The 15940-nt window shown below is 45.6% G+C and overlaps 1 protein-coding gene across 4 annotated transcripts in view; it reads left to right on the top strand.

The window, feature by feature from the left end:
- Positions 1-15940, top strand: part of DPP6 (dipeptidyl peptidase like 6) — a 737431-nt gene that overhangs the window by 100863 nt on the left and 620628 nt on the right. For 2 of the 4 annotated variants that reach the window (XM_014609088.3, XM_059729198.1), the window contains exon 1: positions 3515-3730. The exons of the other annotated variants lie outside the window; for them this stretch is intronic. In XM_014609088.3, coding sequence (XP_014464574.1) covers positions 3530-3730 — 201 coding nt within the window. In that variant the 5' untranslated portion in view covers positions 3515-3529. Of the gene's footprint in view, positions 1-3514; positions 3731-15940 lie in introns of those variants that run through there. 4 annotated transcript variants of the gene reach the window in all.

Raw genomic sequence — 15940 nt, 5'->3', positions numbered from 1 at the left:
GGTGCTGAGCCCAGGAAGCTATACATATGCATTTTTCCCCCCTTCCCAAACCATTCCTTCCAGATCAGGCTTAGAAAGCTTTTTTTTTTCTTTTTTTTTCCTTTGCAGCCATGAAAAGATGGAAAAATAGCTGTCCAATTATCTCAGCCCTCACCAACCTCTGCAGGTTAAATGCTACCTTTTGTCTACCCTCCTGTTACCCAGCCCCCAGTGCTGTCCTCTGTTTCTTGTCTGTGTAATGACTTAATTCTTACATTGTTTTGACAATGCACAAAAAAATGAAGCAAAGCTGAGTAGTATTGCATACTACTAATCCATATGCTGCATTTCCTCTCTGCCTTCAGCCACCAGACAGAGCCACCTGTTTGCTCTCCTCAGCACAAGGACTAGGTCTAAAACTAAATCAAGCCAATCCTTGGGGATTGTTAACCTGGTACAAGGTGCTTGTCTGACCCCAAAAAAGGAGAGATTTTTATTTCTTTCTTTCCTATGTTGGTTTGTTGTTTTTTTAAGATGGGCATATGAGAGATGATGAATATTCAGAGCCCATGCAGGACAACAGAAATAACATACTTAATCCATCAAGTGTATGTCTAGGAAGTCTATACTAGTTACACCTTACAGGTCTATCTATAACAGTATAGTGTGGATACTAGTAAAACTGTGCTAGTTATAGCTCTCATGGCTAAGGGCTGAGAATGTCAACTTAAAGGAAATGTTCGTATTTCGAAGTACTGAAGTGTTGACAGTTTGAAAGTCACTAGTTATTAGGGGTTTTTTTTTTAATAAGCACTTGCTACTTGTAACTGTGATCCTATGAAAATGCTAGACAAGGGTTTGGGTTTTTTGTTTTTTTTTTAGCTTTTTCTAATGTTTCAATACAGCAAATTGCATCTCAATGTCAAGTGCAAAATAAAAGGGTGTGTAATGTCTAAGGAAAGGCACAAAGGTGGAACACAATGAACTGCTTGCAATGTTCAGACTTAGCATTAGGACTACTAATGAAGATTTTTAAAAAATCTAAACCCCCCCACCCCAAAACCCACTGCTTGTCCCTAGTTCTGCTTGTCTCATTCTTGGAAGTCTTGCACGAAAAGATGCCATGTATTTAGTCATAAAGGCAGATGGGCTCGGCCCTGACTTGTGATGGCTTAATGTTTGGTAGCACTCAGATTTGGGTAGTAAATCATCTGTTGAAAAAGAAGCATGTAATGAAACATTTTTGTCTGTGCCTACCTTTTAGCTCTAAAACGTGAAAAAACACAATAAAATTGCAATTGCAGAGATGATATTTTTGTTAAACTAATACATTTATATGGAAGAAAACATTACTAGTTGAGGAATCCATCTTCTGTATAAAACATTGCATGCTGAACTAGACAAGCAACTAGATAGATGTGAGAGGACCCGTGTTTATTTTGAAGTGTTTTATTATTATTTCTTTATCAAGAATTTTGGGGGAGGACAGGATTTTTCACAAGGAGATATGTATCTATAGACATCAGATCGCAGTAGTTTTATTTCTGGAAGCTTTTATGTTTAACTGTTAAATTTATTTTACAATACAAATTACTTTGTCTCGAGTATCACTCCAGCCGACTCACTCTTTATGCAATGAAAGCACACTTGTGCAAGTGTCTCTACAGCAGTTATTTATTGCCACTGATGTAGCACGTCAGAGCCTGATGCTTTCCATTTTCTTTGAGTTCTTCCTGTTTTGCATGCCGATTGGGTTGCATATAATGCTTGATTATATAATTGTACATTTCATGGACCCGCAGTTTCCCTGAGTGCATATGTTGATGGCTAATTAAGCTCAAGTTTGCAAGACACTTGGCTTCAGGCATTGAACTAGAACCCAGGAACTCTGATCATGTGAGGTGGATGGTACTAAAACACAGATGAAATGATGGATTTTCACAAACTATCTTTCCTGTCTGAATGGTTCATTAGGGCAGAGATGCTGCTATTATAACTGAGATTTTTTTTGCAAACTGTGCACACACTTACATTGTTCCTTTGATTATTCTTGCCTTTTCATTGCTGGTTTTCTGATGCTTGTTTCTGCTCTGTGTGTGTGGGATTTGTCTTGTTTTTGTTTTCTTTTCTTTTTGTTAAGGGGGGACCTACTAGTGTAACCCTTTCTGTTGGTAATTCCAATTAGTAATGAGATCCCAGGGGAGTTGGCTGGCTGCATCTTGCAACTTCTTGGTGGTAATGAAGAGATGTAGTTGAATAACTGACAGAAGATTTGATGGTAGCCACCGTCCACTGATGAGACAACCCCGGCTCAATGCAGTGGAAAGTAGCATTGCTCATATCCGATTTGAAGGCAGACCTTTCACTTCTGAGAGTTGCCCATTAGCCTTCTCCCTTTTTATTAAATGTCAGGATCTGAATTCCCCAGATTAAAATGAAATTTGCTTTCAAGTTCTGTCAGGAAGGAAGCACCGCATGTGGGTGTTCCCCCCCCTCCCCCCCCAGGAGGCAAGGATCCCTTTTCATCTAAATGTTATGACTTTTCATCCCTGCCTTTGAAGATAAAGATTAAGAAAAAAACAAACCCCAAAACAGAATGACAACCTGGGTGGGTAGCAAGTGGCTTGTGATTAGCTAGTTGTTTGAACCAAGGGTGGGGGGAGAGACAAAAAACCCTTTGCTTGCCAGGCCTCTTCCAGGTCCTGTGCAGTGGGTCAGCTTCAGGGTCTTGAGTGGGACAGATGGGTCATAAAGCCCAAGAGCCAAGTGGGGTTAAATATCCCTCCCACCCCCTTAAGCTGAGGCGTGGAAGGGACTTGCAAGGGCAGAGATGTCCTAGCGAGGGTGGGCTGGGGCTAAGGACCCCGCTCCCCCTTCAGCTCGGGAGTGGGGATGGGTGGCAACTCTGCCACCTCCCCCCACCCCCCTGGAAGCACCTGTTGCTGTGGCAACCAAGGAGCCTGGTCCCCAGGGCGGATGATGGGCTCCCTCCCTCGCCCGCCCCCTCCCCAGCGCCCTCAGCCCCGCGGGCGGCCCCGGCTGGAGGCGGGGGCGGGGCGGGGTCGGGGTCGGCCCCTCTCCCCTCGGCCGCGCCGAGCAGCCCCCGCCCGCGCCCGCCACCCGCCCGCGGTGCTCCCGGGCCGGGCACAGTTCGGGCGGCTTTCCACGGAGGGGCGCTGGAGCACGTTTTAATGCAGCAAAACGAATGGGCAGCCCGAGCCTGTTTCCCCGGGATTGCCGAGGGGGAGGCAAGCGACCCGCCCGGCGGATGCCCCCGGGGGCCGGCCGCGGCAGGCACCCCCCGCACGCAGCCGGCCGCAGCCGCTCGCTGCCGCCCCGGCGCCGCCGCTGAGCCGATTTGATTTGCAAGGGGCGGGGAGGAGGGAGACCACCCCCCCGCCCAACACCGCCACCGCCACCAGCCCGGCATGAGGCTGCCCCGCCGGGACTGAGCCGGAGCCCGAGCCGGGGCCGGGCGGGAGCAGCGCCCGCCAGCCCCGCGGCTGCCCGCCGTCCCGCCCGTCGGCCCGCCCTGCTCCGCACTGGCTTCATGGCTGCGCTGTACCAGCGCTTCAGCGGGAAGATCAACACGTCCCGCTCCTTCCCCGCCGCCCCCGAGGCCAGCCGCCTGCTGGGGGCGCCGGGCGCCGACGAGGACGGCGCGGCGGGCAAGACCCCGCGGGGCCCGGCGCCGGCCGAGCCCCGGCCCCGCTTCCAGTACCAGGCGCGCAGCGACGGCGAGGACGAGGATGTAAGCCCCGGCCCGCGGGGGGGAGGCGTGTGAGTGTGTGTGTGGGGGGGGTGTATATACGTGTGTGTGTGCGGGTGTGTGGATGGATGGACCTCCGCGGCGTGTGTGATTGTGTGTGGCTGGGACACCCGACCGCCCCCTCCGCCGGCTCCCTCTGCCCCCCGGGGCATGCTTGGCTCGAGGCAGGAGACAAGAAGTTTGACCCCCTGCAGCGGCTCCCCCGGGGCAGCAGCGCGGGTCGTTGCCCCCCACCCCACCCCACCCCGGCGCTGGGCACAACTTGGCCTCTCCGCGCCCTTCCCGGGTGGGGCCCCACGGCCGGTGCCGCCGCCCCCGCCAGCCCCGGAGCCCCCGGGCGGTGCCGGGTGCAAACTTCTGGCGCTGCCTCCCGCTCCGCCAGCCGCGATTGCAGAAAGGGGGCATTTGCTGCTAGGGCTCAGGGCTGCAAGGGTTAAATCACCCGGGACTGATGTTTCCTGGCTTGCCGGGGTGGGGAGTCCAGACAATAAATGGGGCATCTTCATCCCTCCCTCCTCGTCTTAGATTTGGAAGGGGGAAGGAGGGGGGGGGTGTTTGGGGCTGTTGCTTGTAGTTTGGAATCGCAAGAATCCTGCCTGTGAAACGCACTGATATGTCTCGGATACTGGAGGGGGGTGTTGGAGGGGGGGATTGCTACAGTTTGGACTTAAACACACTGGTGGGTGTGTGCGCGCACTTTAGGAGTGTGTGTGTGTCGGGGGGAGGTTGCTGCAGTTTGGTATAACAATCCCGATTTACACCGGACAGGGGTGTGTGTGTGTGTGTGTGCGCGCATACTTTAGGAGTGTGCGGGGCGGGGGCTGCTGCAGTTTGGAATAACTACCCCGATTGGTACTGACATTTCCCCTCTCGGGTACGTGTGCACATGTGTTGGGGAATCGCACTCATTCTGCCTGTTCAACACTCCGGTGTTTCCCCTCTGGGACGGGACATCAGTTGGGCGGCCGGGATAAGCTTCAAGGAGACAAGTCGCGGAGAATTTCCCAGAGAAACCAACTAAGGAGAGGGGCGGGTTAAGCCAAGATCTCGCCTTTAGGCTCAAGAGAGGGGCTTGGGATTGTTTCTGCGACTCCCCCCATGAAACCCCCAAGGTGCAAGGACAGCGGGCGAGGTGTGTGTAGCCCAAAGGCAACTTTTCTCTTCCGAGCCCTGCACAAGAAAGGCTCATTCCCAAGAGCCAGCACTTGAGTGGGGAATGAGTTTCCTCTTCTCCATGCAAGCCGAAGCCTCCCTTATGTCTCGTGAGGGCAGTTAGGTGTAGGGCGGGAGGAAGATGCCTGCATGAAGGCTACTTGCAAAGACACCCGGGACGCCGATTTATTTTCTTTTTAATGTAGGCATCCAGGGAAGGCTTCATCCTGCGATTGGGTCTCCTCGGGACTGAGCCCCGGCCCTGTACCGGAGTCGGTTCAGCCTGGCGGCCTCTAGGTGGAGCCACGAGCAAGCCAAGTCGCCGCCTCTTGTTGCGTCTCAGGCATATTTTCCTCTGGATTTTTTTTGACTGAGCTTGGAGCGTGTCTTTTTTTGGCTCTGAACACGACAGATGTCTGGAACTGCTTCTCTGATCATCAAAAGCGTTGAGCCGAGAAACAAATAAGGGGATTTAACATGTGCAAATGATTTCTGCTGACACGGCTCAAAAAAGAAAAAAAGAAAGAAAAAAAAAAAAAAGAAACCTCTATAATTAGGTTCATCTGATGTGTGATGTATATAGCAAAAATATGCCTAGCACAGCTCCCCCCCCCCCCACCCTCCGCCCTTTGCAAGCAGAGGTCTAAAGGCTGTTTGTGTAGCTAATTTCACATTAATTTAAAAGAAAGAAAAAATAAGGTTGCTCAACTGCTTGGGATTTTATAGAAGAAGAAAAAAACCCCAACTGCGCTGCTGTGACAAAGTTTAATGTACCGTGCCAGGCAGTTAAAGCATGGTAGCTGCAATCCAACGCTAATAGATTCATAAGTTTCACTTGCCTTTCCCTCGGGAATCAGACGGGTAGTTAAGGATAAGATGTAACCAAAACGGCAGGCACGAAAATTGCCTTTGAGAGCGACTCTTGCGCAAGCGGCAAGCGAGCCTGTGTGGCTGTGGCGGGGCTGGGAGTCCAGCTCGGCGCAGGTTTGAAGGGCTAGCCCTTGCTTTTCTGGCCAGGCAGGCTGCCTGCTCCCGTGTGTCGGGGTGGAGACGAGGCGTGGGGTGGGGAAGGGGCACGAGGGGGCCGGGAAGGCGCTTCCCAAGGCCCCGGGCTGGCGGGCGCACGTGGCGGGCCCGCGGAGCGCGGGCGGCGGCGCTGTCCGTGGTGCTGAATCAGGCGGCTCCGACTCGCGGGCGCCTCGCCAGGCAGACTTCTGACCTTGGCCATTTTGGGGGATGCGGGGAAACATGGAGTTTCTCCCTCTCCCTCTTTCTGGGTCATGAATCGCTGACCAGCCAGCAGCGAGAAGGCTGGACAAATGAATGCAGCAGAAAAACCCAGAGGAGAGATCAAATTGCCAGGCAGGGACAAGGACATTTGAATGGGTGAATGGAGGTCAGAGGTGCTGCCACGGAGCTGTGTCTCTGTTCACACAATCCACCCACAGTGTGTGTGTGTGTGTGTGTGTGTGTGTTGGGGGGGACGTTGGCGGCTGCGCCTTTGACTTTTAGTGGCATATGCTATTGCCCGGGGGGTGTCAGCGGCTGCATTCAAACCCATCTGAGAGGATTCAGCTTATGCACATTTCACACTAAGGCTGCAAGTATCCATTGAAGCTTTTATTTTCCACCCTGGAGAGGGTATTTTATTTTATTTTTTCCCCTTCAAAATCTCAAATTAATCAGTTCAACAGTTTCTAGGTCAGAGGTAGAAAATACAAAGCCCCCCAAATGTTTTATGCTTCAACTGAAAGTACAAGTAAGGCTTTTTTTTTTCTTTTTTTTTCTTTTTGTAAGTCATTTGTTCTCTCACATGAAAATCAGAGCTGGGGATTCTTTGCAAGGTCACTGATTGGAAACTCTCTTTATATTAAAGGTACTTGTTCTCCCTTCCATAGTATGGATCAATTAGTGTCAAGTATTTCTTAAACACCAGCACAGTTCTCAGGGCAGTGCAAGATACAGAGCAAGAAAGATGGGGTCCTTGCCTAGACTGTTAACCTGCATTATTTCACTTTCCTGTGTAGTATTTCAAACACAAGAAGAAACATCACTGTAACTAAACTAGGAAGCAAAAACCTCAAAGCAAAGCTCAGAGTCTTATTTGCTCCCACAAGTTTTAAAAATAAGGAAGCAATGAAGTTAAGATAGAAACTGCCCATCTCACTGCAGTAACTACTGAGTGAGTTATGAACATATGGCCGGATCCTTTCTACCTCCTGGGTGTCTGAATGTGATTCTGTTCCACCCTGCTTGAGTCCCTGAAAACAATAGCATATCTCCTTTTGTCCATGTTTGCCTTAAGGCTCAATCACAGGAACTTGTGAGGAGGGGGAAGATGACCGGCCATTGCTAATGTTAAGTTTTTCAGGGACTCAACTAGGGCAAAACAGGAGTGCATTTAATAAATATCCCTAGATATGTAAGAGATCAAGTCTGTAGTTCCCTCATCAAGTCTGCACTTCTTTAAATAACACAATGGCCTAGATGCAGTTGGTATTCTGGCACCTAATTTTCATCCTGGTTTTCTTTATCATCAAAACCTGTGTCCTTAAGTCAATTCTCCGTGAACAAGTCAATCTCTCATTGGCTTCAAGAGCAGGACTGAACTGATGGCAGATCAACATAACTTGAGTTGTAAACATAACTTGGAGGTCCTTGTCCTTTTTGCCAGAAACATGTCTTTTCCAATATAGTTGTTTGGATATGATACAGTACGTGTGAAGTATTTTAGTAATGTCCAGGGTACTGTCATAACGGAGTATTAAATTATTTTGGCAACATGTTAAATTATAACTTTGGCAACATAATCTCCCTTTTTAACTCTCTGAGATTAATGCTCTCCACATTATAATGTAGGCAGGAGTCTTTCTAGATGTTGACTTTAGACATTTTCCCCATAAAATAGAGCATATTCATTTTTCCCGAGCTTTTCTGTGGCGTCACAGTGATTAATGAGTTTAATTTTTGCAGGGAACTGCCAGGAGGTGCTGAGTAAGATGTACATGCTGATTGTGTATAACCCTGTTCCTTTTAATTACTGAGATGATAACAATGCATTAATCAAGTGCATAAGAAATTCAGTACTTCTCTGTAACACAGAATATTGATCTGGTTTATAAGGCATTAAATATAAAAAATGATAATCACATTAATCCTTTTAAAATTAAATTCAGAATGATAAGTTACATGTTAAAGGTATTGAGCATTCCTCTAAAAAGTCATTTGCCTCTTATCTATAAAGACCCAGCCTTTTCTCTTTTATTTTTATTTACACAAAACTCCTATTCACTTTTAGTGAGATTTTTTTCCTATGTAAAGATTGCTGGATTGGTCCAAAATAGAGTTATCTCTATTTTTACTGAAAAAAATTAGAATGCTTATTTAAATTTTGAATATCTGCCTATTTGAGCAAAGAGATGTTTCTTTTTAAAATACAAAACCACAGTTTAATTATACTGCAATTTTATAGCTTTTAGCCTTGATAATTCAAACTGATGTGACTTGAGAGAAGAGGTAGTTTCAGTTGTGAATGATCATTCTAGAAGTCAAAAAGAAGTGAAGTTTCTACTTTGAGAAGGAAATCAAATACAGGTTTCATCATTGTTCAGCATGTTTAATTGGATAAATGTTGCAATCCCCTGTAAATATATTTAGTATATAAGATTTGCTAACACGCACATATTCTTTTTTTCCCAATTGTCTATTTTGCTGTTGGAAAAAGTATTTCTTCCTAAGATAACTGAAGGGTGCTGTTTTAGGCCAAACAGATTAATTTTTATTTTATACACTGAGGCATTCATAGAACTGTGTATACAGTAGCAGTCCATAGGGCTACCAGAAACATGCTTATAAATCAGACAAACAGTTTTCCTTTTCCAGTAGTTGCTGCACTGTAATGGTGTCACTTGCAGCTTCTTAGTAGATCCTAGCTGGACTAGGTTATCCACCTGCCATGGAAATATGTGGAAATACTGCTGCTAACTTCAGGTCAAATAGGATCAGGCCCTTATTTATTTGTTCATCTCTGCTCTTGGTATTGTTAATTATGTATTTTACTATCATTTAACTTGCATAATCTAAATTATAGCACTGTTTGTTTATTTTTTACTTTGCTTTACAGGTTTTATCTTTGGAATTCAATTGCCTTGTGATTTTTTATGCTAGTTTAAAATTAACCTCCCTCTCCCCTTTTTTTTTGCAAGCCTTACTAACCATCATTAGGGCCTTGATGTATTATGCATGCATTAAAAATCTGCTAGGTAGAGAATATTTTTAACACGTGAGAATAACTATGTGAAGAAGCTGACTCATCTTTGTAGCGGTAGTGAAATGCACAGTAACTTGTTTTACCCATGTCAATGGCTTAGGCCTCCATCCTTGGCTAATGTGGGTGGGGGGGGGGTAGGCTTTGGAGAAATGCTTTGGAGACAAGGTAGGGAGCAGTTTGTATTGTTCTCTGAAGAATCTTCCAGAAGACGGAGGCAATGAGCTGTGTACATCTTTGTATTGTCAGGGGTTCAGTGGAAGGCAAGGTGGGGAACACACGTGCCTGGAAAAACTTTCTCATGAACAATAAAGGAATAAAACCTATAAGAGCAAGCTAATTTTTACAGAGCACATATTTGAAGGGCATGGCTATATAGTCAGCACTCTAGGAAAATCCTCCTGAAGTCTAGTAATTCTTTTCAAGTTAATTTTCCTGGGAGTTTTGCTTGGAGGCCTGCAGAGTGGAGCCTGCAGAGTGCAGTTACACAGAGGCATTTTCACAGCATGACCAAGGGATGGCAGTGCCTCTTATTTAGTATTTTTCCATAGATCATTTAAGGTTGCCTTTTGTGATAAGGTATGAATCCTTTGTTCCTATAGCCTCCCTTATCTATAAAAGGGTCACTTCCAGTTGCACATAACATTTTTTCCTAGGTTTTATTTTTTCCTGAGATTGGGAGAGCTCTCTCAGTCGAAGATTAACATTCTTTTCAAAATTTCATGCAAAGTGACAGACCTCTATGGAAGAAGTGGGGAGAAGTACATTCTCTGTGCTAAGAAAATGTCTGTGGCTCTTTGTAAAACAACTCTTGCCCCTCTGCAGATGTGAATGGAACCTTTTATATTTGCCCCTCTACTCTTTCATATTTGGTACTTACAGGGGTATAGACTGTAGCCATGTGGGTCTACCCCCCACCCCCCAGCCTGTCTCTCACCTGCTAACTCCTCAATTTACATCTTCATTGACTGGCTTTCTTGCATGCAGAGCAGCCTCTGGCATCTTTACTATTCATTCCATCCAGGAAGAGCACATACCAACTGCAGATGCTTCCTCAGCCTGACAAAGGGTAGTTATACCCGAAAGCTTGCTAAGAAGAATGTTTCCAGCTATTTGAGTTGGTCTAATAAAAGATATCAGATTTACCCAAAGAACCTTGTCTGCCTATATTTGGAACTTGACATTTTCAAAAGTGCTTAAGTGACTTAGGGTTGTTATTTGTAGCCATGTTGATCTGAGAACACAGGCAAAAAAGGCTCTTTGGGTAGATGTGATGTATTTATATTAGACCAACCAAATAGTTTTATTAGACCAACCAACAAATCATACCAATTAAAATTGTTCTTTGCAAGCTTTGGGGCACAAACACCCTTCTTCAGGCATAGGGAGAGTTTGCTTTCCTGGGTAGAAAAGAATAAGTGACTTTGGATCCTCAATCCTATTTTTCAAAACAACTAAGGGTAAGGAGATATGCATAAACTATACCTAGTTAAGTGACAGGTCTCCTCCCCATCCCCATCATGTCAGCTGCTTGACAGAAGCTGTTTTCATGTGTCTGCTTCTATCCCATGGTAAGTAGAAGTGTTTCATGCGGGGGTGAGCTGCTCTGGCTTAGCTTTCACTTACTCCGTTGCAGAAGTAGACACTCAAAAAGATACCATGGAGAAGCTGATGCATAATAAGCACCCCCTTCTTTTAACTCAGTGTAATTTGTCTGTCTTTATACCAAGTCACTTACCCACTTTTGAAATGTTATCCATTGTCCTTAGGTCACAGACATGTCTACCTGGAATGGTGAAAATTAGACTTAATCTGGTGGAGTTCCCTAGATTAGCAATGCATTGTGCTTATGTGTATTAGAATAGTTTAATAAATCCAACATTATCTCAGTGTTCTGTGGGTAGGATGCATATGGCACTATAAGGAACACAATATAGAAGATGACTAGACATGTCTACTGAAGAGATGGTGTCTACTGGAAATACATTTGTAACTTATTATTTGTATTATTCATTTCCATTACAGTGGCACCAGGAGACCATCTGAGAATGGGGCACTGTTGCAATAAGCCCCAAAGTGCCTACAAGTTAGATTGGCAAAAGGTTGGAGAGTAAAAGTGGCGAGAAGGCTTTAGGGTATAGGGTACAAAGGAATTGCCTGACTTGTCCTGGGTCACATAGAAGAACCTGATTGCTGAGCACAGAACCCAAATGTCTTGAGTTCCCAGTGTGTCAAAACTGCACAGTCCCTCATTTCCTCTCTGATTTATATCAGATTTTTAAATGAGGCTTAGAATCAGAAAAAATCCATAGAAGGGTTTGGCTGTGGGCATTTCAGTAGGATGCCTGAAAACTTACCCATGTAACTTATGCTGCTAGTAGCCTGAGATCAGTCGGGACTCAGGTTTCTCTGTGCCCAGGCTCAGCAGACAGAATGTTTGTGGCATTATTAAATGCTCAGGAATCTCTGCTGAAGTCCTAGCAGATTTCCACTGACTGTGCTCACAAGTGATCATTTTCAAATTAATTTTAAACTTCTCTAGCTTCCAATTATTTGTCTCCAAAGCCAGCACTAGTAAATAGTGCTCTTCAGTTCTCTCAAATCCCTGTTGGTAAGTGTAACTATCTTCATTTTACTGCCAGAACATCAGCAAGAGCAAAGTTAAGTGATTTGCCCAGTGTCTTTTTTAATGGCAGTTGCAAAGCTCAAGTAGCCTCATTTTCTCTGATTCTCAGTCTGGTGACCTGCCTACTCAACTATAGGACTTTGTTTGTCATGGCCCTGATCCCACAAAGGCTCTAAGCCTTGTGAAGGATCCTGTTGACCCCTGTGGGATACTGAAAGCTAAGCACATGTTTAAGGGCTTTGATGAAAGGTACAATCTGCTTGGTACTTCATGGTATCAAGAGAGCAATTTTTAGAAGATGTTTTGAATGTCACATGCCTTCCTGTAGCTGTTTAAGGTCAAAGAAAGGGGAATGGAGGCTGGGGGTTTTTTCCCCCCAAGGGAAAAGTGTTAATGATACTCAAAAAATATGTGTGGATAGCAATTGCTCCAGCATTTCAAGTGAGTTCAGCTCTAAATAGGTACCAAGCCAGGCACGTTTATTTTCCAAAAGAAATTAACAGTTTGGAAATGTGGAAGTATGTGGAAAGGAAAGGCTCTAATGGGAAAACTGAACTGTACAGTCTGAACTCTAGCTGTACTGCAGGCATTCCTTTGGAAGGGTTTAATGCAAAGATGTATTTCTTATTAAAATGAATTCTAGCTCCAGGTAGGAGACGGTAGCTTTGGTATTTCAGTCAGAGGGGAAATGATCCATGCAGTGATTCAGCAATGACAAATGTTGCAGTAGTTTTCCTGACCAAAATTATAAAGCTTGGCATCTTCACTGCAGCAGCTGCGTGGTACACCTGGGCTCCCTGACTTCCTCCCGTCCTGCCAAGGGGCAGTGGGAGGGAATAATCTCCAGGCAGCAGAGGTCCAATTCCTCTCCCTCCTTGTGGTGCAAACCATGGTGCATTGGAGCCTTTGGGTGTTTGGCACATGACGCCTACATCGGTGTAATGACACTGGTTTTATACACAGTATAAATGACATTAGGATCTAGAGTGGACAGAGGATCAGCTTTTCCTGCAGTAGCCAACTATAGGGTGCTGTCTTGCCACAAGGTTGCTGGAGAGCAGGTAATAGCTTGAGTAAATGGCTTCCTCAGTGTAGTTGACTGACCAGAGCTGTGGACCACATGATGGTACCCCGTGAAAAACCATACCCCATGGGATGAAGTTGTACAGCCAGCTGATAGACAGTGAGTACATATGAGACCCTTGCACAGTGGGCTGGGAGGCAATCCAAAGCCACTCACTTTCTGCTCTGAAAGGCACGCACTGCAGCTACTTCAGCCTTGTACAATTCTTTCTCCCTTTCAATGGGTTATCCCTGGCTCTGGAAGAACACCAGTTGGAGAAGGGAGTGGGGTCAGGGGCTACAGGGAAGGCAACTGGCTGTGTCATAAAAGACATGGCTCCATGTTGTTTCAATCTAGGCCGGGAACATATCCCTTTCCCCTGCCGAACTGACTGACTATCCACTGTCACAAATGCAGCTGGATTACTCTGCTCTGATGATACTGTTTCTAGGTCTAGTCAGAGAATTTTATCCTCTGGAACAATGGAGTCCTGAGACTGGCCATCCTTATCTGATGACTGTTTAATGCCCCATCTCTCCTAATGTTCCTGTAGATACAGAATTACTTTATTTTTGTTCTGCCCATTGCCACTAAGTGCCAGGATAGAAAAAGGACACTTAAAGGACCAAACATCTATTAAACTACAGATAGAAATCCTGGAGAAAGCAATGATGTTTCTATAGAAACATGAATGGCCTATGGTGAACCACAGATCTCTAGGTTTACTTGTTTTGCTGTTAAGTGTAGTGAATACAAAAGCATTATTGATACAGTCCCTTATTGTACCTCTCTGTGTCTTGTATTAGATAACACCATATCTCTTGCTCAAGCATGTGTAATCTTTGATACAGGAGGGACACCTGAAGAGAATTCAAAAGGGTATTATAATGTTTCATGATGATATCGCTAATAATATGGTCTCTGCTGAAGCAGCTGTTTCATTCGCCTGCAAACCACAGAATAAACAATACTTGTCAAAACATGTGGAGTGATTCACTACAAACTGGGGGAAATAATAAGGAATGACATAGCAGGGTTTAGGGCTGCAATCCATTGTTGTTACCTTGTTAAAGTTCTGTTTGTTAGGGCTGCTTTACAGCTAATTCTACCTTTTTTTTTTTTTTTTGCTTGTAAAAAGTATGGATTCTTGCTTATTTCTATGCACATTTGTGATCTTTCTGTTGGAATCCACCTGGACAAATGGATACAGCACTGTATAGGCATGTAGGGATAGAGTTTGGGGGTCTCTGGTCTCTGCTACTGACCTGTTGCATGGCTATGGGCAAGGTGTTCACTCCATAGGTTTTTTCGCCTTATCTGTCTAGAATGTGAAGTCTTTGGGGAAGAGATTCCCAGAAACCAGGTAGACATAGATAGTACAGAAATAGCACATCTTGCATTTGTACAGGTTTTATTGTCAGCTTTTTATTGTCAGCATTTATTTGTGCAGGGGGGTTGAACTAGATATCCTATGAGGTTCCTTCCAACCCAATGATGTTCTCGCTCTGGCTCGCTCGCTTGCTCTCTGTCTCAGTATCTGGCACACCATAGGGCCTTGATCATATCTGGGGCCTTGGCTGGTGGTGTAATTTAAAGCACTGCTGCTGCTTGACCTAGAAGTGGCTGTACCTTGATGGCCAAGCGGAGTGACTCTTGTTTATATCTTTTTTTTTCTTTTTTTAAGTGCATGGGATGGAAAAGCCCTTGCAGAACTGGAAGCTATTTTTCCATTAATAGTATGGTGCAATCCCAAATTCTATAAAGAGCAACAGTTTTGAGAGCATTGCTGATAACCAAACTATCTGATTGTGTCCCATTTGGAGTAGGTTAAAGGTCTTTCTTTCATTACAGCATGTCACATGCAGTGCCGTGAGCCGATAATCACTATAATGCACAGTCTCTTTGAGCTAAGAAAAGCTAATAAGCATCTGTAGTTTTGAAAATGTCAGATTGAGCCAAAGTGCATGCAATTAGATAAGGATAATGTAGCAGATAATAAGAAGATACATGAGGCTGGGTGAGCAGTTATCTGACTATTATACTTTTGGCTGCTAAAGTGCTTTGTGTCAGAGGAAACAAGTGGCTTGTTGGCTGAGGAAAACGTGCTGCAAGTTGTCAGAGATGGAAACATGAGCTAATGTGGTGTGGTGACAAGGTTAGTCCCGAGGGACTGCAAACAGCCATTCCAGGCTCTTGATAAGTGAACAGTTGCCTAGGTTAGAAGTCCTGTGCTTCTGAGCTTAGGCAAGGTCAGGGAGGAATGAAATCAGAGTAAATAGGGAAAACGTGGCTGGCAAGGTGAGGCCTCTTCTCAAAGCTGCCAATAACCAGAGGCCAGAGTGGTGGGTGGGCTATGTTATGACATTTATGAGGTTTGGTAAAGAGGAGTTTTTTAGTCTCCTGTTCATAATCTTAGCTCACATTGCAGAGATGCCCACAGCAACAACCACAGCTGCAGTCTGCAAAGAGGACAGCCTCACATCAGAGACAGGGATGCTGGCAGGCCTGAACATACATGAGACAAATGCCATGGCCTTGTCTTTTGCTGTGCTTTTCTTATGCTGCTTTCTTCTTTAAATCAGGACCTTGAAAAAAGTTAATTAGGGTTGTTGGGTTGTTTTGTTTTTTTGGGGGGCGGAAAGAGTGGGGTTTATTGTCAGCTTCCAGCTCAAAAGGAAAACTTGCCTCCTCAGCTGTGAGTTTTATCGTAGCAAACCAGTCTGTTTTCCCTGAGTGACATCCTTCTTCACACAAGGCTGTAATCCTCAGCTACTCTCCCTTCTGAGGCTTGCAGCAGACCTACCTTCTACTCAGTCCTCCAAGGCACACACCAAACCTCCCACTGAAGCCTCTGATGAGGTCCTAGGGGCCTTTTTTGAACACCGAGAAATGGAGGGTGAAATCCAGCCATCCAGAAGTCCAGTTCTGTGGTCTGTATGGGGGAGGGGACAGTGAACTCCCCCCTCCCACCCCAGGGCCAGGATTTGGGGCTGAGGCACTGTTCATATTTTTGCTGCACCCGTTGTATAGTACAGTGGGGCCACTGACTCTCTGTGTTAAGCAAATATATTAGCCCTTTCCTTG

Source organism: Alligator mississippiensis, chromosome 5, assembly GCF_030867095.1.
Source record: "Alligator mississippiensis isolate rAllMis1 chromosome 5, rAllMis1, whole genome shotgun sequence".
In the NCBI taxonomy this organism is placed as follows: domain Eukaryota; kingdom Metazoa; phylum Chordata; order Crocodylia; family Alligatoridae; genus Alligator; species Alligator mississippiensis.
Note: the sequence above shows the minus strand (reverse complement) of the source record. Positions and strands in the feature narration are given on the sequence as shown.